Below are 24,584 nucleotides of genomic sequence, written 5' to 3' on the forward strand. Positions count from 1 at the left end.
GAAAAAAACACCCCCCTGTTTTAGTTACAAAGTGCCGTAACTCAAAAAGTTTTAATCTTATTTTCACCAAAAAGTATACAGATCATTTGATCATCATAAGAAACAACTATGTTAAGTTTCATGAAATTTGGATAAGTCGTTCTCAAGTTACGGTGTGACATGTTTACGCCAGACAGACAGACAGACGGACGGACACCGGACATTTGTATACCATATTTTGACCGGCGTATAAAAATCAAAAAAAATATCTCGAGGATGGGGTTTAAACTGGGGTTGGTCGGAGAACTGGAACCACAAATATACCTTATTTGTCCTATAGTTTTCATGATGAGAGAGATTTATTGCCTTATCTGCATTATCTTTCCTGAAATGATATCAAACATGATTAATTTTCATGTTTTTTATTATTATTTTTATGTTTATATTTACAAATTGCACATAGTTTCATCTCATCAAATCACACCAGCCATTCTCTCTCCTTGCAAAGTTTTATTGTAAGTTTCACATGGCATTCAATGAAACGGACTCCAGAATGCTATTTAACACCATGAAATTACATCAAAATCCCAAAGAGTATGCAGTTGACATCAATCAAAATATAATTATTACATTGACCAATCAGAATTGGTGTTATAAAAAAGTAACATTTAAATCCATGAAAAAATTTACAACTTTTTAAGTTTTATGTCAATGATAAATATACATAATGATAAATGGATATGAACATGATACAACATTCACACTTTCATACATCACTCAAAAACCACATTTCTACATCTCGATCATACAAACTTCAATAGCACAATACAATTCATGTCTAGTCCGATTCTGACCCAGATTTATTTTTCTCTGACTCACTCCCACTCTGCTTGCCACCGCCTCCACTTCCTGCTTCACTTTCCTCATCAGATTCTACAATTCTGGCTTTCTTCTTTTTATGTCCTGTATCTGAATCGGAATCCTACAAAATAATAAAAACATTGACTTAAATTTATTCTTATCAGGAAGCTCTGAGCATGCTTCCAGGAAGCTTGGAGCTTTTTAAGTAAGCACTTCTCAGCAATATATGTAACACAGATATAAGGCAATATGGTACAAGTGCCAATGAGACAACTCTCCTTACAATTCACAATATGTAAAAGTAAACCATTATAGGTCAAAGTACGGTCTTCAACTCGGAGCTTTGGCTCAAACTGAACAGCAAGCTATTAAGGGCCTAAAAATTGCTAGTGTATATTCAAACAGGAAAACCAACAGTTTTATCTATATAACCAGGTGCTCCGCAGGGCGCAGCTTTATACGACCGCAGAGGTCGAACCCTGAACAGTTGGGGCAAGTATGGACAAAACATTCAAGCGTGATACAGCTCTGAATTTGGATTGTGATCAAATTTTTGACATTACATGGGTTTTTTTTACACAAAACAAATGTCAAGATTTTACAAATCAATTAAAGATTTCTTCTTCAAACTTTTTAAATCTAAAATTAAATAGTTGACACAGCATAGGTTTCTGACACAGGCCTCTACATTAACATTTTTTCTAACTTGTCCCTTCGGACAAGTGGCAAGAAAATCAGCTTGTCCGAACTCTTAACTCACTTGTCCGAATTTATAATTGAAAATCTAACATATTGATGATTTATGCAATAATAACACTTGGGCTTTGATTGTACCTAATAAAAGGCGCATTTTGTAATGTTATATGAATACCGCATCAAAATACATTTCATTATTTCAGAATGAAAGTTTTTTTGCAAGACTGTGTTCTCTGACTCAATGTCACTATCATTTGTCAATCATTAAATCATCATTTCTTCCCAAACCACTACGTTCCCCTATGGACCTATTCATTCTTTAGTAGAGGTATGGGTTAAACCAAGGATGTAAATACACCTGGCCACCTTGAACATGTATATGAGTAAACCTTTTTAATTTATTGATGATGTCAAAACAAGCTTTTACAATTTATTTTGATTTGTTTATACATTGATATATGATCATGAAGTACATACACATTTCACTAAAAAATCTGCCTTTTTAGATTTTTTTTTTTTTTTTCATCTTTAATTTTTATATCATAGATCTTATCAAATAAAACCTCTTTTAATGTATTGTTATGCATAAAAGCAAAATCAAATGAAACATACTTTAATTTAATATTTAAAAGTTTAGGTAAAACTCCATATGGAGGTGCTCCTAATTCAAGGAAGCTTATACTAAGAAGATACATTAATATTGGTTTCTTTCCCCTTATTTATATCCCCCTGGTCAATGACTGCCAGCATGTTCAATACTCCAAATCAGAGACATATTATACAAGTTTAATTTTGGACCCTTTGGACCTTAATGTAGACCAATTTGAAAACGGGACCAAAAGTTAAGAATCTACATACACAGTCATGACAGTTAGATTCAGCATATCAAAGAACCCCAATTATTCAATTTTGATGAAATCAAACAAAAGTTTAATTTTGGACCCTTTGGGCCCCTTATTATGTTGGGACCAAAACTCCCAAAATCAAACCCAACCTTTCTTTTATGGTCATAAACCTTATGTTTAAATTTCATAGATTTCTATTTACTTATACTAACGTTATGGTGCGAAAACCAAGAATAATGCTTATTTGGGCCCTTTTTTGGCCCTTAATTCCTAAACTGTTGGAACCAAAACTCCCAAAATCAATCCCAACCTTCCTTTTGTGGTCATAAACCTTGTGTCAAAATTTCATAGATTTCTATTCACTTAAACTAAAGTTATAGTGCGAAAACCAAGAAAATGCTTATTTGGGCCCTTTTTGGCCCCTAATTCCTAAAATGTTGGGACCAAAACTCCCAAAATCAATCCCAACCTTCCTTTTGTGGTCATAAACCTTGTGTTAAAATTTCATTGATTTCTATTCACTTTTACTAAAGATAGAGTGCGAAAACTAAAAGTATTCGGACGACGACGCAGACGACGCAGACGACGCCAACGTGATAGCAATATACAACCAAAAAATTAAAATTTTTGCGGTCGTATAAAAACTAGAAATGATAAACACTTATCAATCATTTCAACAAACGAAAACCACTGAATAACAGGTTCCTAGCTTAGGACAGGTGCAAACTAACATAGCTGGATTCTTTCAATCAATTATATCAAAGGGAAATAATTGAAGAGGATGCTCAATGTATATAATGTCAGCCAATTATACTATAAAAGCAAACAACAAAAGGCCTACTGATTTTGTAGTTGTTATGTATTATAAATGTATGTTTAAAGTTTTCAGTTCAATCGTGCATAAATATATTTCAAAATTGTAAAATAGTTCATGCATTCAGGTCACACATTTTTTTATTCCTAAGAAATTCTTTATATGCTGTGGATTAATTTACTTTTGTCTGTTTTATAGCAGTGGTCAAGGCTAGTACAGTCTGTACGGTTAGCCACTAGTCTGATGCCCCAGAATAGTAAAATTACAGACTGTAGTAGTAACATATCAGAATTAGGTCAACTCATTAGTTCAGAATATTCAATGAGAATATATTCATCCTCTAATTGAATATATCATGTATATTGGGTAATGGGATATTTTTTTGCTGACATTTAGGGTTTCTGTTTTGTCAGATTCTACTGTATTTTAAAAGTTTGGTTTTTGATTTGCCAGATTCTACTGTATTTTAAAAGTTTGGTTTCTGAGTTGCCAGTTTCTATTGTATTTCAAAAGCTTCCTTCTAACTTACATCCTCTACTGGACCTTTCTTAGCCTTCATCAACCGCTGAGCTCCAGATCGTTCCTTGTCAGAATCATAAGAATCACTATCACTTGAGTAAATGTCTGGAACATTTGGCCGATCTGAAAGAATCAAATAATAACATATCATTAAATACTTCTTACTAGTATATTGGGTCTGTCTGAAAAATTACATAATAACAAATAAATTTTTCATATTACAGTTAAAAAACAAAAATTATTTTATTTTGCTAGGACAATTTGATATTTGACCTACCTCTAGTAATTATGTATAAATTTTCTATAATTATAGCAATTAAGACTTGACCTTTGACCTACCTCTAGCATTTTTGAAATGCAATGCATTTTAGTGTTTACTATCAAGACTTCATCTTTGACCTACCTTTAGCATTTTGTGTAAATGTTTTAAATTTTTTAAATTTCTCTTAGAAGATTTGACCTTTGACCTATCTCTAGCATTTTTGTAATGTTTTTTAATGGCTGCTATGAAGATTTGACCTTTGACCTACCTCTAGCATTTTTGTAATGTTTTTAATGACTGCTATGAAGATTTGACCTTTGACCTACCTCTAGCATTTTTGTAATGTTTTTTAATGGCTGCTATGAAGACATGAGCTTTGACCTACCTCTAGCATTTTTGTAATGTTTTTTAATGACTGCTATGAAGATTTGACCTTTGACCTACCTTTAGCATTTTGTGTAAATGTTTTAAATTTTTTAAATTTCTCTTAGATTTGACCTTTGACCTACCTCTAGCATTTTTGTAATGTTTTTTAATGGCTGCTATGAAGACATGACCTTTGACCTACCTCTAGCATTTTTGTAATGTTTTTTAATGACTGCTATGAAGATTTGACCTTTGACCTACCTCTAGCATTTTTGTAATTTTTTTTAATGGCTGCTATGGAGATATCTCCTTCTTCCTCTTCATCCCCGCTTTCTAGGTAAATACAAGAGAGACCCTTAGCAAGTCTTTCTTTTTGTCTTTTCCTCGTTCCTTCCATTCTAATGGCTGCTCTCAACTTTTCTTCCTCTTTCTGTAAAATATGACAAACTTTAGATTTGACAAGACAGACATTCTTTACAGACTGAAAAACTCAACAAGAATGTGTCAATAGTACACGGATGCCCAACTTGCACTACCATTTTCTATGTTCAGTGGACTGTGAAATTGGGTAAAAAAAAAATGGCATTAAATTTAGAAAGAGCATATCATATCATAGAGAACAAGTGTACTAAGTTTCAAGTTGATTAGACTTCAACTAAATCAAAACCTAACTAAACCAAAAACTTTAACCTGAAACTAGACAGATGGAAGAACAGAGGAACTAAAGGACGTACACACAAAAAAGCATAATGCCCCTAAAAATAAGAAAATATGAGAAGTGAAAAGTATAAAATGAACCTAATGTGTATTAATTTTGTGACATCTGATAGGCAAAGGAGCAGATTTATGCATGTATAACTCCTGCCCACTACCTCTATGTACCGTTATCATTTCTGTTCTGTTAGTGATGGGAAAATAGCCACTTCCTCTATATATGTTCCTTTATCATTTCTGTTCTATTAGCATTATATTAACATTTGATGGGATAAAAGCCACTACCTATATATATATATGTGTACATTTATCATTTTTGATCTATTAGTGAGTAAGTGATGTTATAATAGCCACTATACATATGTATCATTATTATTTCTGTTCTGTACGTGATGTTATAATAGCCATTACCACTATATATATACCTTTATCATTTCAGATCTGTTAGCGTCAGGATCTTTGCCGTGGATGGGTAATACTTTGACCTTTTGTGTTTTCGTTGATCTGTCTGCTAATGACAATGTCATTTTTCTGTGGGTGAACGATTCTGTAGAATGTGGTCTGTGAGAAAAATGTTATATAAAATTAATGTTAAAATATATCCAAATATGTTAGGGAGTCAAAGTATACATAATCTCAACCACTCTCATAATGTGCCTGCCCCAAGCAATGAGCCTGTAGATCAGTGGTGCCAATCTTTAATAATGTGTCTGCCCCAAGCAAGGAGCCTGTAGATCAGTGGTACCAATCTTTAATAATGTGCCTGCCCAATCAAGGAGCCTGTAGATCAGTGGTACCAATCTTTAATAATGTGTCTGCCCCAAGCAAGGAGCCTGTAGATCAGTGGTACCAATCTTTTATAATGTGCCTGCCCCAACGCAAGGAGCCTGTAGATCAGTGGTACCAATCTTTTATAATGTTCCTGCCCCAAAGCAAGGTGCCTGTAGATCAGTGGTACCAATCTTTTATATGTTCCTCCCCAAAACAGGGAGCCTGTAGATCATTGGCACTAATCTTTAATAATGTGCCTGCCCCAAGCAAGGACCCTGTAGATCAGCGGTACTAATCTTTCATAATGTGCCTGTCGCAAGCAAGGAGCCTGTAGATCATTGGTACAAATCTTTTATAATGTTCCTGCCCCAAGCAAGGAGCCTGTAGATCATTGGTACCAATCTTTAATAATGTGCCTGCCCCAAAGCAAGGAGCCTGTAGATCAGTGGTACCAATCTAGGAGCCTGTAGATCGGTGGTACCAATCTAGGAGCCTGTAGATCGGTGGTACCAATCAAGGAGCCTGTAGATCGGTGGTACCAATCTAGGAGCCTGTAGATTGGTGGTACCAATCAAGGAGCCTGTAGATCAGTGGTACCAATCTAGGAGCCTGTAGATCAGTGGTACCAATCTAGGAGCCTGTAGATCAGTGGTACCAATCAAGGAGCCTGTAGATCGGTGGTACCAATCAAGGAGCCTGTAGATCGGTGGTACCAATCAAGGAGCCTGTAGATCAGTGGTACCAATCTAGGAGCCTGTAGATCAGTGGTACCAATCTAGGAGCCTGTAGATCAGTGGTACCAATCAAGGAGCCTGTAGATCAGTGGTACTAATCTAGGAGCAGGTAGATCAGTGGTACCAATCAAGGAGCCTGTAGATCAGTGGTACCAATCTAGGAGTCTGTAGATCGGTGGTACCAATCTTTTATAATTGTTTTTATTGAATGTTATACTGTGGATTTGTTTATTTTTCGTGAATTGAGGAAAACTTGCATTTTCATGGATATGTTATTTTGTTGTTTTTACAAATTCTGCATACATTACATAAGATAATTTGTAATTTGTTGAACAATTAAATTTGTGTTTCCCCTGTAACCACAAATATTGGTGTCTGACAAATATTTATGAATCCAAAGTTTTATTAAATTGGTAGCAATAAATTACATTGATTTCCCAGTTAAATAAAAAAAGATAATTTCACATGTGAAATAAACGTGGTTATTTCCCTCTCTGACGTCATACAACAATAGGCATTGTCAACACGTCGATAAAGTCGGATCAAAAAAATTGTGAATGCGTAGAAAAAACATATAGTTCCTTACATTTTCTACATTAATTTCATAAAAAAAAAGCCATTAGTCAATGTAATAAAAAGTATAACTAATCGCTGTATTTGAATATCAAAAATAAGACAACTTGTGACCGAACGCCGCTATGGATTAAACTCGTTGTCTTATTTTTTATATTCAAATACGGCGATTAGTTATACTATAAGTATTATTAAATAAGGCCTATAATTTTCTCTTAAAACTATTTCACATTTCTTTATCTCGCAGCCTATATATCTAACTATACTGTATGGTTGTGGTCAATGTAAAATGTCAGAGATCCATTCACTTAAACTAAAGTTATTGTCTGGAAACCAAATGTGTCTATAGTTTAGATAAGCATTATAGGAACCCCAAAATATGTTTGCGGTCATATAAAAATAAGTATGTTTTATAAATGTTAAAATATCAAGTTATACATGAACGAGACAGCACTCACACAACAAAAGGTAAACAAAGTTCTTACCTGAAGGCCACTTTTGTCCTGAATACACTTTGACCTTGTAGGCCAGTACCTTGACGAACAAAAAGGTGATTAAAATCTCCCTGAATCGGCATAGTATGGACGTCAAATATCTCTGTGCCCAAATGTAATGACATGCTGAAATGTTAAAAAAGTTGAACCATCAAAATTCATGGCTCCTCTTAAAGGGGCACTAGCTACGAGATATATAAAAAATGTAAAGTTTGATTGTTTTCTGTTCAATCAATAATGAAAGTGAAATAGTGAAATAACAATTCGCTTTTTGCAGCCAAAAATGTTCCATTTTGTCAAATTACGCTAAGAAACATTGATAATTAGTAATTCACTTGCAAGTGAATGAGTCAACCTCTTTAATTCATGTGAACTTCAATTTAACCCCTAGCTAGAGATTGACAACGCATGCATTGTACGTGTACTGGTTATTTAAAGAAAAAGAATGTCAACATTGAAAGTGAAACTACGGTAAATCATTTGATTACTAATTCGATGCACATGAAATCATTCTTATACGGTTAAAAACAATGAGAAACATCTATTTTTAATCTATGAAATAAAATCAAACAGACCTATACAAATCCAACTGCACGTGTTGGTTTAATCTATTCATATCTTTATTTATGTTTACATCGCTTATATGGTCATCTGAGGTCAAATCGATAGTTAATTAGATGGCGTCTGGACTAAAATACACACGAAACGAACCTATATTTTATCTACCCCATGCTCTGTAAACTTTATTTTAGACTTTTGATAGTTTGGATAAATGTTTTACATTGTTATAAATGAAATATGAGAATTTGAGTCAAATCGGTGACCATGAATTTGACAGTTAGTGCCCCTTTAAGAGTCTGACATAGTATGGACGTCAAATATCTCTGTGCCCAAATGTAATGACATGCTGAAATAGAAGAAAATAAAAATAAAAATAAATATGGTGTCACCAAACTTGTTTTCTTGATACAATCAAGAAATGAAAAGTTTTCTTTATAAAATTTTCCTATTTGGATTAATGGCTCAGGGAAAAATTGATTAGAATAAACAAATATTTTGTGTTTGTTTAAAGACTCTAAGAAGTGCAATAAATCAATATGTTTTCTTTATTCGTTAAATACATTGAAATTCACAAAAATTACAGTTATCTTATATGGGTTATATATGAGAAACTTAATTTTTCCTTTTTGAGGAAACATTAAAAGATAGAATTGGTTAAGACTGAATAAGAGTATTGCATTTCCAAAACACTTTTGAAATTTTGAAATATTAGGCATCACAAGCCTATTTTCTTGAAAACACTATTTTTCTTAACAAATTCAGAATAATTATCTGCCCTTGATTTGTGATTTTTTTTCTGAAAATTTATATGTGATTTTTTTTCTGAAAATTTATATATACACTTAACTCTGGACCTTTTTTGATAGTATAATTCATGAATTTGAAGATTTAAAAGATCCTGTTGTATATTAAAGGATACTTGGGTAAATATTTTTAAACTAAAAACTATATTTTCAACAAGACCAGAAAGGATCATCAGAAAAAGACACCCTGTCTACCTTAAGTTTAAAAAGAATTGGTTGAGGGGGTAGACCTTGGTTCAGGGAGATAACTTTTTAAATCGGTTATGCGTTTGTAAAAGTCAAGTACCATCAATGTATTTGAAGCATTTACCTGAAACAGATTGGAAATAATCCATGTAACCTAGAAGCTGACAATATATCTATTGAAAGGGTTGACACAAACGTAATGATGATTTTAACCTAGATCTACCTCCTTAAACATTAGTCTCACCTGCCGTCTGACCATCTAACAATCCTGGCATTACTCTCTTTCTTTGGTGCACCTAACTCGTCTAATACATCGTTGCCGTCTGCATCTTTCACTTTTCGCCATCGAATAGCATTCTCTACCTGCAAATTCAGGCAAAAATTATAGTAAAGGATTTTGACTTAATTTTTGTTGATATGCATTGAAAAAAAGATTTGATTTCACCTTTTTTCAAACAATTACATGACTTTTTTCACTCGATTCAATTAGTTTTTTTCAAATTTTAAAAATATTCATCGTAGACTTTTTCATTAAAATTAGTACAACTAATCTTCATACGTAATCAAACATAATGCCATTTCATAAACTAGAGGCTCTCAGGAGCCTGTGTCGCTCACCTTGGTCTATGTGCATATTAAACAATAGACACAGAACTATTCATGACAAAATTGTGTATTGGTGATGGTAATGTGTTTGTAGATTTTACTTTACTGAACAATTTTAATGCTACAATCAATTTTCTCTATCTATAATGAACTTGGTCCAGTAATATTTACACAAAATTATGAAAATTGTTAAAAATTTACTATAAAATGCAATAGCTCCTTAACGGGTCAGTTGACAATTTTGGTCATGTTGACTTATTTGTAGATCTTACTTTGCTCACCATTATTGCTGTTTACAATTTATCTTTATCTATAATAATACAAGATAATAACAAAAAACTGCAAAATTTCCTTAAAATTACTAATTCGGTGGCAGCAACCCAACAACAGGTTGTTCGATTTGTCTGAAAATTACAAGGCAGATAGATCTTGACCTGATAAACATTTTTACCCACGTCAGATTTGCTCTTAATGCTTTGGTTTCAGAGATATAAGCCAAAATCTACATTTTACCCCTATGTTCTATTTTTAGCCATGGCGGCCTCAGATACATTTTTTAAACTAGATACCCCAATGATGATTGTGGCCAAGTTTGGTTAAATTTGGCCAAGTAGTTTCAGAGGAGAAGATTTTTGTAAAAGTTTACAAACGACGGGCGAAGATAGACGATGACAGTCGCCAAGTGATGACAAAAGCTCACTTGACCTGTCAGGTCAGGTGAGCTAAAAAAGAGGGGCCTATATGACTTTGCAAAAATAACATTTTACATTTGCAATGCCATTATCTTCACAGTAACTGTATAGTATGCCCTTAACATTGGTTTTCAGTTATAACAAAGTGACCTTATTTACCTTCAACTTTAACCTTGCTCGACCTTCTTCATCTAAAACTTCATCTTCATCAATCTCATCTTCATATGATGTAGGATCATAAGGCCTATAAAATATATTTATCAATAATGGACTTTAGTTTACTCATTTGAATTGTTTTACATTGTCATTTCAGGGCCTTTTTTAGCTGACTATGCGGTATGGGCTTTGCTCATTGATGAAGGCCAAACGGTGACCTATAGTTGTTAATTTCTGTGTCATTTAAGTCTCTTGTGGAGAGTTGTCTTATTGGCAATCATACCAAATCTTTTTTTTTATATTTTGACTAGGTCAAGACATTACATATGGACTGTTCAGATTATATTGACCAATGATGAAGTCTGAGTGTCAAGATAATGTAACAGATCCATATATAATGTATTGACTGAGAGAAAGTCCTTAATTCATATATTACATATGTAAATAATGTATTATGAAAATGGCATTCAATTTTTTTTTCTGTGTATTATCCGAAGAATTTTAACATATTATTGAAAATATAAATTGTCATTGAACAACTTCACAGCTTGTGTTATCTTTCGTGTATTCTTAGCATCTGCATTTAACATAGATAGAATTCTTGATATCTCTTTCTGATAAAATTTTCTTTTCATTTGTTGTTGGGTTCCCTCCATGGTTGTTTCATGTATCTGTGACGTCATGATGTCATAATCTAAATTTAGCAAGATTTTTTATATTGACCGTCTATATGCTTATAAATAAATAGAAACATAGCAATAATATACTTAGAAATAAAAACAAGGTTTCAAATACATAAAATAACCTTTGAAACATGTGATCTGACTATCCAATGATAACAGGAAAATGATACATAAAATAACCTTTGAAACATGTGATCTGACTATCCAATAAAAACAGGAAAATGCAACACCATATGTAATATTATAATATTCATAAGTCCTATAAATGTACTTTCAATTTCGATATATTCACTTTTATTCTAATTTGTGTTAATTTACTGCAAAGCAAGAATGTGTCACAAGTACACAGATGCCCCATCTGCATTATCATTTTCTATGTTCAGTGGACCGTGAAAATGGGGTAAAATCTCTAATTTTGGCATTAAAACTTGACAGATTATATCATAGGGAACATGTGTACTAGGTTTCAAGTAAATTGGACTTCAACTTTATCAAAAATTATCTTGACCAAAAACTTTAACCTGAAGTGGGAAAGACAGATGCACAGACCAAAGAACGTAATGCCCATAAATGAGACATTAAAACAAATTTTATCAGAAAATTATCAATGAACACCCCCACAGGAAGCATAGTAAGTTCAGAAATTATTTAGAGTTTGTATTAATGCAAATAATGCGACTAGATTAGTATCCTAATTATGTGAACTTTTATTTTGATATCTTATCCATATATCTGTCTGCAGATTTTCTTCAAGTCACAATAAATAATCCGACAGTAATTTGCCATTCTTTTTCTGTTGATAGCTTTAAGTAGCCATGTCACCTCAAGTGGAAAATATTTTTTGAAGGAAACGAAATAAAACAAGCATTGTGTGAGTATCGATATACATAGTCCCCTACCAGTAAAAAAATCATTGTACTTGAACAAAATGCTAACTTGATCTATAACTTGTCATGGTGTCAACTATGTAACAAATGTTAAGTCAATATCTTCAAGCATGACGAAAAAAAATGTGGAAAATTAATTTGGAAAATTTATCATTTAAGTGAATGTCCAAGGACTATAACTCTGCACAAAATCATTAGACAGGATCAACAATGGAACTTGCTCTGTTACTTGTTGTGATAAATAAATATCTTCAAGTATGACAAAAAAAAACGAAAAACTGATTATTTGAGTGAATTTCTAAGTTCAAGGACCGTTATCCTGTACCAAATCCTCACACCGGAACAAAATACAATCTGTAACTTGTCATGATATAACAATGCACCAAATATTAAAACAATATTTTCAAGCATGAAGAAAAAAGTGTGGAAAACTGATTTGCAGGACTGGCAGATGACAGACAGACAGACAAAGGGAGTGCAAACCTAAAGTCCACTTTAACTTCATCACTTTAAATACAAATTTAACATTATACACTGATCTTTTTAGATTTGTAATGATACAAGGGGCACTTTACTGAGGAAATTTTGAAGTTTAACAAAATGTACAGCTTTGCCAAGATTGGTAATGATACAAGGGGCATATTACCTGGTTTCTACACTGAGGAAATTTGGAAGTTTAACATAATGTATAGTTTTGCCAAGATTTGTAATGATACGAGGGATCTCTACTTCTATAAGTGTTTCTTGTGGCTCTTCTACCTCTTCCTCCTCGTCAGAACCTCTCCTTCTCTGCAAAATTAAAAAAAAAGGCCATCAGGAAACTTAAGTTAATGTTAAAAAAAGTTAAATGTGTTAATGTTAAGTTTTTACATTTATTGACTAAGTCAACTACTGTAACTTCAGAAATTATTGCGATGTTTTTATTATTGCGATTTTTTTTAACTTCACCTAAGTACATCCTTTAGTGTAATTTTAATAGTATGTTAACTGCTTCACAACATACCGGAGAATTATCATCTCTGTCACCTGACTCAGGCCGCTTGTCTTTGTCTTCTTCGTCCGAACTGATGTCATCTGCATCTCCAAAGAGATTATCAACAGTAGCTACAAGTAGATAAGGAAACATTAATGATTGCACATGAGGTGTTCCTGCTACCCCTCTCTATGTACACGATGTCATCTGCATCTCCAAAGAGATTATCAACAGTAGCTACAAGTAGATAAGGAAACATTAATGATTGAACATGAGGTGTTCCTGCTACCCCTCTCTATGTACACGACGTCACCGTTGTTGTGACGTGAGGTGTTCCTGCTACCCCTCTATATGTACACGATGTCACCGTTGTTGTGACGTGCTACCCCTCTCTATGTTGACGTTATCTATGTTCCTGCTACCCCTCTCTATGTACACGATGTCACCGTTGTTGTGACGTTATCTACCCCTCTCTATGTACACGATGTCACCTTTGTTGTGACTGCTACCCCTCTCTATGTACACGACGTCACCGTTGTTGTGACGTTATCTATGTTCCTGCTACCCCTCTCTATGTACACAATGTCACCGGTGTTGTGACGTTATCTATGTTCCTGCTACCCCTCTCTATGTACAGGATGTCACCGTTGTTGTGACGTGAGGTGTTCCTACTACCCCTCTCTGTGTACACCATGTCACCGTTGTTGTGACGTGAGGTGTTCCTGCTACGTCTCTCTGTGTACACAATGTCACCGGTGTTGTGACATGATTATGTTCCTGCTACCCCTCTCTATGTACACGATGTCACTGTTGTTGTGACGTTATCTATTTAGAGTTTCAATACAAGTATCATTGCAAGCAGACGTTCTTATTTCTACGCCTTAATTTTACGCACTCTACGTTAAATGTTTTATATTTTTTATGTGCCAAAACTGACAGTCTGGCATGAAATTACCCCTATATTGTAGAATGTGACATTAACACCCATCAAAGAAACCATCCGTTTATACACACAACAATGATGCACTGCATCATGGTTGCAATATATAAAAGTATAAAAATGTAAAAAACAAGAATGTGTCCAAAGTACACGGATGCCCAACTCGCACTATCCTGTTCCATGTTCCATGGACTGTGAAACTGGTTAATTATCTAATTTGACATTAAAATTAGAAAGATTATACTATAGGGAACATATGTACTAAGTTTCAAGTTGATTGGACTTCAATTTCATCAAAAACTACCTTGACCAAAAACTTTAACCTGAAACTCCCACTTTCATTTTCTATGTTTAGTGAACCGTGAAATTGGGGTCAAAAGTCTAATTTGGATTTAAAAATTAGAAAGATAATATCTTAAGCAACAAGTGTACTAAGTTTCAAGTTGATTGGACTTCAGCTTCATCAAAAACTACCTTGACCAAAAAGTTTAACCTGAAAGGACGCACAGACAAACGGACGGACGAACGAACGCACAAACTGAGCCACAGACCAGAAAACATAATGCCCCTCTACTATTGTAGGTGTGGCATAAAAACCTACATGTACCTACTTACCCACCTGCTGATGGTGTGAGTTGACCATGCCAACCAAACAATTTCTTAAAGGTTGCCTAGGGGCCATTTTGCATGTCAGGGTTTTTATAGTTGACTATAAGGTATTTAAGAAATAATTCACAACAGCTGTAGATTTGTTTTCTTTTAACCATGGGTTGAACATTTATATATTCAATTTCAAAGTGAGCGTATAGCTGACTTTAAGGTCTTGGCAAATCTCAATGTTGAAGGCCGTGTGTTATGGTTCTGAAAACAAGTGGAAGTTTCTCTGCTACAATTTCTTCAAAAGGCAACAGAAAAATCTACAGGAACATTTTGTTGGTTCCCTATGTTAATGATCTGGATGGGGAGTCCATGTTTATTGTTATTACCTATTCTTAGAAAGTCCTATATAAACTTATTGAGCATGTAGTTAATCAAATATGAGAATTTGAGTCAAATCATGCATGCAAATCAGAGTTTACGTAATCGCTGCTGTTAAGAAGCTTACAAAACATTTATGAACAAGAATGTGTCCTCAGTACACGAATGCCCCACTCGCACTATCATTTTCTATGTTCAGTGGACCGTGAAATTGGGGTAAAATCTCTAATTTGGCATTAAAATTAGAAAGATCATATCATAAGGAACATGTGTACCAAGTTTGAAGTCAATTGGACTTCAACTTCATCAAAAACTACCTCGACCAAAAACTTTAACCTGAAGCGGGACAGACGGACGAATGGACGAACGGACGAACGAACGGACAAACGGACGCACAGACCAGAAAACATAATGCCCCTCTACTATCGTAGGTGGGGCATAAAAATACAAGAAACAAGATTCATTCAAACATTTAAGTGATCTTTGAGAGTTATATCCCTTTGTATGTTCACAAATCTTACCATCTACTCTCCCATCTTGACCTTCCTCATCACTACCCATAATCCTCCTCTTCTTTCGTCTACCAATATCTGAATCACTTCCTGTCAACATAATAATGACATAATTATTGATGTACAGTCATTTCATTTCTATTCATGGTTATCAATTTTCTTGCTTAAAGATGTTAAAGATAAGCATATTTTTCTTAGATACTAACTAATGATTTCTTTGTTTTCCTTAAGACTGCATACAAAAATAAATACCTGATCCACTTTTTCTTGAACCTGATCGAGATCTTGACCTTGACCTAGGACTGCCTGCCTTCGACCTTGGACTGCCAGACTTTGATCTTGGACTTCTTGATCTAGACCTTGGACTGCCAGATCTGGATCTTGGACTTCCTGACCTCGACCTTGCACTCCCAGATCTGGATCTTCGTGATTTGGACCTTGGGCTCGCTGATCTTGACCTTGGACTACCTGACCTTGATCTTGGACTTGCAGATCTTGATTTTGGACTTGCAGATCTTGATTTAGGACTACCAGATTTAGATCTTGGACTGCCTGACCTTGACCTTGGACCAGGGCTCCTTGATCTACTTTTTACTGACATAGGGCTTCCAGAGCCACTCCTATGGGAATGTGGGCTCCCAGAGCCACTCCTGTGTGAATGTGGACTCCCAGAACCACTCCTACGGGACCCTGGACTTCTAGAGCCACTCCTCTGGGATCCTGGACTTTTAGAGCCACTCCTATGAGAATGTGGACTTCCAGAACCACTCTTATGTGATCGTGGACTCCCAGAGCCACTCCTATGCGATCTTGGGCTCCCAGAGCCACTCCTATGCGATCCTGGACTCCCAGAGCCACTCCTATGAGACCCTGGACTTCCAGAGCCACTCCTATGGGACCCTGGACTTCCAGAGCCACTTCTGATAGATCTGTGACTCCCTACAGGACTGCCTACTGGTGTCCGGCTATGTTCTGATCCACTGTGTTGGGCTGGACTCCCTGAATGTGCTGGACTACTTCCACCTGGGGTTCCTGGGACTGATCCATGACCACTTCCATCACTTTCTAAAAATAATAAAAAGACCATAAAATTATACAAAAATAATGAATTAAACAAAATGGCAATTAAAAGAAGAGTAGAGACTAATGGGTATGTAGATATAGAACTGATATACAAAATAATGAAAATTTGTATAAAAGTACACAAGACAGAAAATGATGACCCTACCGACTGTGTGAGGGCTGTAAAGCCAGTCATGTAGCCAAGGTCGTTAAACACTTCCATCATCAATGATGACCCAGGCACCCTACCAATCCTCATACCAAAACCCTCCTAAATTTGCCAATAACTCAAAATACCACTTAAACGTAAAATAAGAATTCATTATTATTTGTTGGATACCAATTTTCGTGGGTTTCATGGGTACAGTTGAACCACGAATTCAAATGTTCAACTAATTACAAATTTTATATAGGTTTTGCATGCAGAGATTAGCAAAACCACGAAATCAAATATCCACGAATATGCAAGTTTTCCTTAATCCATGAAAGTTGATACATACCCACAACAATAAATGAATCAACAGTAAATTCTAAAGTCAGAAGTATGTAGATATATCTTGAGTAAGGAAAAAATTTAATTCGTTTCATTTTCTGGGTGTGGTCCTGTCTTACATATATACACAGTGATAGTAGAAGTAAATATGATCAACAATGGTGGCTAATTATGTTTGAATGAACTTCTTTTCGAAATATAAGTAAAACATTGTTTTTTATCAAGTAGATTATGGTTTTTGTCTTTCTGTCACTACACATTTAAGATACTAGTATATCAATCTATATTGTTGATAACATTGTGTGAGGGAATTCGACGTTTGCTGTACCACTGTTCACTCCAGCGCAATTTATGACAATACCACTGCATCGATCAGAATGATTTTTTTTGCAGTGTTTTAAGAATTGATTTTTCTTTGACAATGTTTGATGTCGCATATTATTCATGAAACATTCAATGTTTTAAAAAAGCAAATTTTCTGTATAAAGTTATTGATTAGGTTGACTTTTGAAGGCCAAACTTTCTACATACGCACATAAAAGATCCAAAAACTATACCAATACAGAATGACATGAATATGAAATTATAGCAAATCTTTTGGTTAACAAATTTTTATTCGTTATTGCAAAATAATGAACTTAAAATTTCTGACATTTTCTCCCTACCCAGTTTACCCCTATTACTTATCATGCTTTTTATAATGTGGACCGGTCATTGTTATTAAATATTACGCAATTTGATTGGATTATGTTGTTATCATGGTTATTACATGTATTAAAATTGAGAATGGAAATGGGGAATGTGTCAAAGAGACAACAACCCGACCATAGAAAAAACAACAGCAGGTCACCAACAGGTCTTCAATGTAGCGAGAAATTCCCGCACCCTGAGGAGTCCTTCAGCTGGCCCCTAAACAAACATATATACTAGTTCAGTGATAATGAACGCCATACTATTTTTCAAATTGTACACAAGAAACTAAAATTAAAATAATACAAGACTAACAAAAGCCAGAGGCTCCATTTTTCATGTGTTTGGTTGTAAAATAAACAGTCATGATACATTTTTAGTTAATTTTGTTGCATTCTGTTATGAATTCTTGCATTTTAGCCATAACAGATACTTGTGATGGAAGTTCAGATGACAGAAATCTATGAATTTAATTATTTTAATTCACAATCCTCAAAATTTGATCGTTTGAAAATTTATTTTTCAGAAATGAAAAAAAAAGTTCTAGGGTTGGGGGTTTTAACTAGGGTCGGTCGGGTTACTGGAACCACACATATATTTTTATTTGGCCTAACAATTAGTGGCCAAGTCAAATTTCCTACAGGCTACAATTTCTTTTTTTACTTTCATCAATTTAAATGTAGATTGATTATGTTACCGTTACAATTAAGAAATGATTATTTTGACAAAGGAAAATGTTGGCACCAGAAATATTGCTAGCTGCTGTATTTTGTTGCCAGATTAAATAAAAAATTGAAAATCGCGACATTGATGTGGTACATGTACCTGAAGTTTGAAGACCCTAACCACCTGGTCTGCATGCCCATAAATAATGAATGCGCTTAGGTAATCCCTAAGCTTGGTCTGCATGTCCATAAATAATTAATACATTATCTCCTAAAACCGCAGAGAAATAACTTCTGGTACTTTTTTTGCTTAATACTTAAGATTTTATTTCTCACACTTTCTTTTTCTCTATTTTTAATTTCAGTGCAATGTTTTTGCAATTTTTATTCCACATGTTTCTGAGTTCAGACCCATCCTTAACCACACTCTTCAAATTTATAGTGGTACCAGTTACAGTGAAATGAGTATGCAGTGATCATGGTGATAAAAGTTTGCTTTTAATTGTACCAGTTTGCAATGGTATGAATTAACAGTCAAAAATGATTTCCGTCAAACAGTATCATCGAGAGCCTGTAATTCAGCGGTTGTCATATGTTTATGTGTTACATATTTGTTTTTCGTTTATTCTTTTATACAAATAAGGCCATTAGTTTTCTACAACACTACCTTTTTGAATGTGACCTGTATTCAGATGCCCGAGACAAATTATTTCATCAAATATACTTCATAACAGGACAAATTCCAACAGATTTAGACAATTTATTAACAATCAATTTGCCAAATGCAGAAAATATCAATCAACTATTAGCGGAGTACATAGAGGAAACAAACCGTTTTAGTGGATAATTTAATACAAATTTCTTTTAATTTTTAATATTTTTTAATTTTTCATGCCATTTCGATAACCTAATCATGCTAATTAACCATTTTTTTCTTTTTTTTTTCACTTGATACTTTTATATAATTCTGTAATATTTTTAAAGCGCCACATACAATATCTAAGTACAAAGGAGAAACTACATAAGTGATAATAATTTTACAAGAGAGGATGATTCACAAGAGAGATTTAATCTGTCATCACGACAAAGATTGAAGATTTCTCATTTGAATTGTTTTACATTGTCATATTGGGGCCTTTTCTAGCTGACTGCAGTATGGGCTTTGCTCATTGTTGAAGGCCGTACGGTGACCTATAGTCGTTAATGTCTGTGTTATTTTGGTCACTGTGGACAGTTGTCTCATTGGCAATGCTTTCGAGACGCGACGGCCATACTTCCATGACGGCCCTAGGATGTGTCGGCAATACCGTCATATCGTCCATGGGACATATCGGCCATACATTGTGAGACGTATCGTCCACACTTTTATTTTTTTTTATTGAGTTTATTACATAAAATATAATACAAAAAATAAGTATTTGTTCATAATAATAACATAAATATGATTGTGTAGTACTTTTTTTCTGTACAGAAGATTTTATTTATTCTTGTAAGAGTTACCTTTGCTTGATCATTATCGCTCGTGTTTACAACTTGTTGGGGCCGTATTATGTAAGTATATTGTTTATTTCTTCATTATCAGTTGTAAACAATTTCTGAAAAATCATTTTTATCGCAATGTGATATAAAGGCATCTTATTTTATATGAAGTTTAAACTGTAGGAATGTTGACTGTTGCTGTCAACGACGATCATATATAAATACAAGCACATGTTACAGATCTTTTAATTATATCTGTAAAAAATATAAATTATTCTAAACTATAAAAATCTTCTCAATCTCAGTCTTGGTGAAATTAAAAACAGGACTCAGTGTAAAGGTTAACTCTAAGGAAGGCAATTCATCAAGTTCGAGTTATATTTGTCATGATCATCAGACACATTGTTTAATAATTCTGATTTTTTTTCTTTCTTATAGTTTAGAGTCATTCTATTTGCTGAACATATTTCCAAGACCAGATTACTGCAAAATTAAAATATAACATATATTTCTTTACAGTCAAGTAATATTAATACACTGATAAAAAGATTAAAGGCCGTAGTGATTCAAAGGAAAGACTAAATTAATAATAAATTTGTAAATACCTGTATTGCTCAAACAGCTTGTATTTTGACAAGAATTTCACTACCAAATGTATGTTTTCACTCCGCTTGAACTCAGCTTTGGAGTTGTGTTTTTATAGTGATCTTGAATTGTATTTTCTTTACAATTTCTTGACAAAAGCATAATTAATACTTGTGTTCATCAAAGAAGTAATAATAAGCAATCAACAATCTTCTTAAATTTCCAACTTTATCATTACTTAATTACAGCTGATTACCTTGTTTTATATTTCAAAACTTAACTCATTGTTTTAATTATGACAGAAATTAATCTCCCATTCGGATATAGTCATTAATATTTGTTCAATTTGTTCTGTTTGCTATACGCAAGATATCAAACAATCATTTAGAAAACAATATGATATTTTAATATTTTATTAGATTAAACACATTCATTTACGTAAATATATAATGAGTAAACAAATGACATAAAAAAATTAAGATGAAAAATATTGTAAAAACAGTATAAATTATTTAAAAGTTATAATAACCATTTATAAGTATCAAAATAATTCATCTATAACATTAAAAAAAAAAACAAAAAAAAAACCATGGACGATGTAACCGTCTTTACAAAGTATGGCCGTTTTTGTACTATGGCCGTTTCATCTTTTCGGGGTATGGCCGTTTCATCCTATGGCCGTCATGGTAGTATGGCCGTTACGTCCTGCATCGTTGGCAATCATATCACATCTTCTTTTTTATATCATCAAGACAAAGATTTATATGTCATGTAGTTTGTTTCAATAATTTGTTGTGAAGTTCGCTTTCTAGGTTACAGTATAGCGCACCCCTCAATCAAAAACTGTACTTGGGAGGTATTTTTCTATTGTGTTCAATTTTGCAGGATGGAATAAATATCATAATTCATACTCTGGTAAGAATAATTTTGAAAATAGTGTCTTCGTCTTTTTTGTTAAATTCATTTTTCTTCAGTACATGTGATACTGATAGGCACATTAAACCTTAAATTAAAAAGTTTTATGATTTTCGATTGTAAATATCAGAGTAAGTCATTTTAAATGTATATGTATAACTGATTATACCATTTCCACTTTCGTCACTGCCAAACAATTCTCTGCTTTCCGCCATGCTTTATGACTAAATTTAGAAACGATGTCGGACTGGATACGATAAGACAAATCGGCATCTGCTTTTTTCGACACTTCTTTCTTCATACTATGAAACGACAACTCGTAGTCAAGCAAGTCGTACCCTATTTTGACCAACACGTTACTAAAATGTATTATTATTTATACATTCACACTAATTTAAAACACTAACAATGTCATCTAAATGATTCTTGTCCATGAGGATAAGGAATGTCATCAAAGGGCATACGATACAGATACAGGGGGAACGACTGCGGTTCATAGACCCCTCTTTTTTAAAATGACATTAGGTTTCATTATAGAAACTAAATCATCTGATTATACTAAAGGTGCATCATAGAAAAACTAGAAATAAATGGAAATAAAAAAAATAAAAAAATCCCCTTTTTTATTCAAACATGTATGTACATATGCTTTTGTATTTTATTAATAATGTGAATATTTGAACCTTTTATGATCTTTTATCCAGTTTAGACAGAAAATTTCGTGGCATGTATTTATATATATGTATATTGCCCTTTTGAGTCTGAAATAAATCAAGATTACATTATAATTATCATGACTTTTATCTTATAATTTGGGTTGAATCTTAACTTACACCAACCATGCACACACCAGATAAATCGTTCATTCATCTATACACTATGCTGTTTTAAAACTGAAAGTATGTTACTTTTTTAACACATTCTTGATAAATCAAGGGGAGAAAAAACACGAAGTTTATTCTGTTGTTTCTCACTAAATTTTACTTCTTGTTGCTATATTCTTCTCCTTGTCGCTTCTTGGTGACTTTTGTCGCTTCAATGCGCTTTTTGTCGCTTCTTGTCGATCCTTAACGCTTATTGTCGCTAATTATTGAAACCCCGAATGAAGATTGATCAAGCCAAAAAAAAAAATATGAAAGGTTTTTTTTTAAATTAGAAAACTATACTGCAAATAAACCGTTGCAAATAATGCTGTCTATATTCTACAATCTTGGATAAAATGGATTATTCCAAAGAATTTTTATACAGATTTAGAACATACTTATATATGTAAAGAAAATATTCCAAATGTTTAATTTTTCAAAAATCTGTATGTGTTTATCTTTTGAAACAAAGACGTTAGTTAGTTATGTCTACCCAAAGGATAGCCTGAAATTGGAAGAAAACAAAAATGTGTCCATAGTACACGGATGCCCCACTCGCACTATCATTTTCTGTGTGCAGTGGACCGTGAAATTGGGGTCAAAACTTTAATTTGGAATTATAGTTAGAAAGATCATATCATAGGGAACATGTGTACTAAGTTTCAAGTTGATGTAACTTTAACTTCATCAAAAAACTACCTTGACCAAAAACTTTAACCTGAACTTCGCACTATCATTTTCTATGTTCAGTGGACCATGAAATTGGGGTCAAAACTATATTTTGGCATTAAAATTAGAAAGATCATATCATGGGAAACATGTGTACTAAGTTTCAAGTTGATTGGACTTCAACTTCTTCAAAAACTACCTTGACCAAAAACTTTAACCTAACGGATGAACGAACGGAGGCACAGACCAGAAAACATAATGCCCCTCTACTATCGTAGGTGGGGCAAAAAAATAAATAGCCAACTCAGTAAAGACCCGTCTAAATTCTATTTATCAATGCAATTATACCGTTATCTTTGCGATGCTATCTCGTCGTTAAGTATATAACTGACAAGATTTCTTCAAATCTGTTCTGCCGTAATTTAAAAGAAGTAATATAACTTTGAATAAATTAAATACAAACATAAATAATTGCCCTTTCTTAGATTAAGATACTTCAGTTTAACACGAGAAACACTATGGAAAAGTTTTCGACAAAAGGGCCGATTTTCTCGTTCCCTTTTGTTAATTTTCCTTATTCTTTGGCGCCATCCGTGTCTGTATTGACGTTTGTCAATGAACGTATACTAATATTTTATTTAAAGGGAAAGATTACGTAACATGCACAAGTTATTTAAAATCTTTACCAAATATTTTTATAGATGCAAAGATTTCAAAAGCTCAATCACTTCAAACGAATGGACAACAACTGTCACAATTCTTAATTGGTACAGGCATTTTCTTATGTAGAAAATGGTGAATTAAAAACTGGTTTTATAGCTAGCTAAACCTCTCACGTGTATGACAGTCGCATGAAATTCCATTATATTTACAACGATGTGCGAACAAAAAAACCCAGACATAATAGGTAACAATGTAAAAAATGGGGGTACAGCAGTCAACATTTTGTTATTATCTTAATTACTATAAAACCAACAAATAGAACACAAGAAAAAAATACTCCAGCACAGTAACACGATGACGGAATGTATACAGGGATACGTCATATGACGTAACAAAGAAACACAAAAAGGAATGTAGCTATACAAAGCATATTAACCAAAATGAAAGACACAAGTACATAAATTATATTAGAACATTACCGTATGATTACGCAATGACGGGATGTATAGATACAGATCGAACCAAGTCAAATCTTAATGGATACCACCAATAACAGAATAAACAGTAAAATTAATATTCATAAACACAAATACAAGAATACTATAACATGTTGTTAAGATGATAAACCGTATGTCAGTTCTCAGAATCTAAACTTCAAGACCATAGTGTAATTTTTGTGATGTCGATACGGAATATTTATAAAACAAAATCTGGATACCTTCCAATGAACTTTTTAAGATAAAGGATTAGACGTTCTTTGACTTACCCCTGGTTCACCAACTTTCCAACTAGACACTGGTGTCGTTTAACAAAGTCTCAGTAGTTGCTGTATGCTTTTGATAATATTCTGAATCAGGAATGCATTGGGAATTGTATACCCCATATGCAGGTGAAG

At 33.5% G+C, this 24,584-nt stretch overlaps 1 protein-coding gene across 1 annotated transcript; it reads right to left on the reverse strand.

The window, feature by feature from the left end:
* Window positions 1–515: 515 nt before the first annotated feature.
* Window positions 516–21,764, reverse strand: LOC143052929 (uncharacterized). Its single transcript, XM_076226096.1, has 12 exons — window positions 21,664–21,764; window positions 15,858–16,670; window positions 15,615–15,695; window positions 13,206–13,306; window positions 12,849–12,991; window positions 10,636–10,720; window positions 9,423–9,541; window positions 7,620–7,754; window positions 5,482–5,617; window positions 4,604–4,772; window positions 3,725–3,837; window positions 516–961 (listed from the first exon to the last, which is right to left on the reverse strand). The coding sequence occupies exons 1-12, from the start codon at window positions 21,707–21,709 to the stop codon at window positions 818–820; spliced, it is 2,085 nt and encodes a 694-aa protein (XP_076082211.1). The 5' UTR covers window positions 21,710–21,764; the 3' UTR covers window positions 516–817.
* Window positions 21,765–24,584: the final 2,820 nt, after the last annotated feature.

Source organism: Mytilus galloprovincialis, chromosome 11 (assembly GCF_965363235.1).
Source record: "Mytilus galloprovincialis chromosome 11, xbMytGall1.hap1.1, whole genome shotgun sequence".
Lineage (NCBI taxonomy): Eukaryota > Metazoa > Mollusca > Bivalvia > Mytilida > Mytilidae > Mytilus > Mytilus galloprovincialis.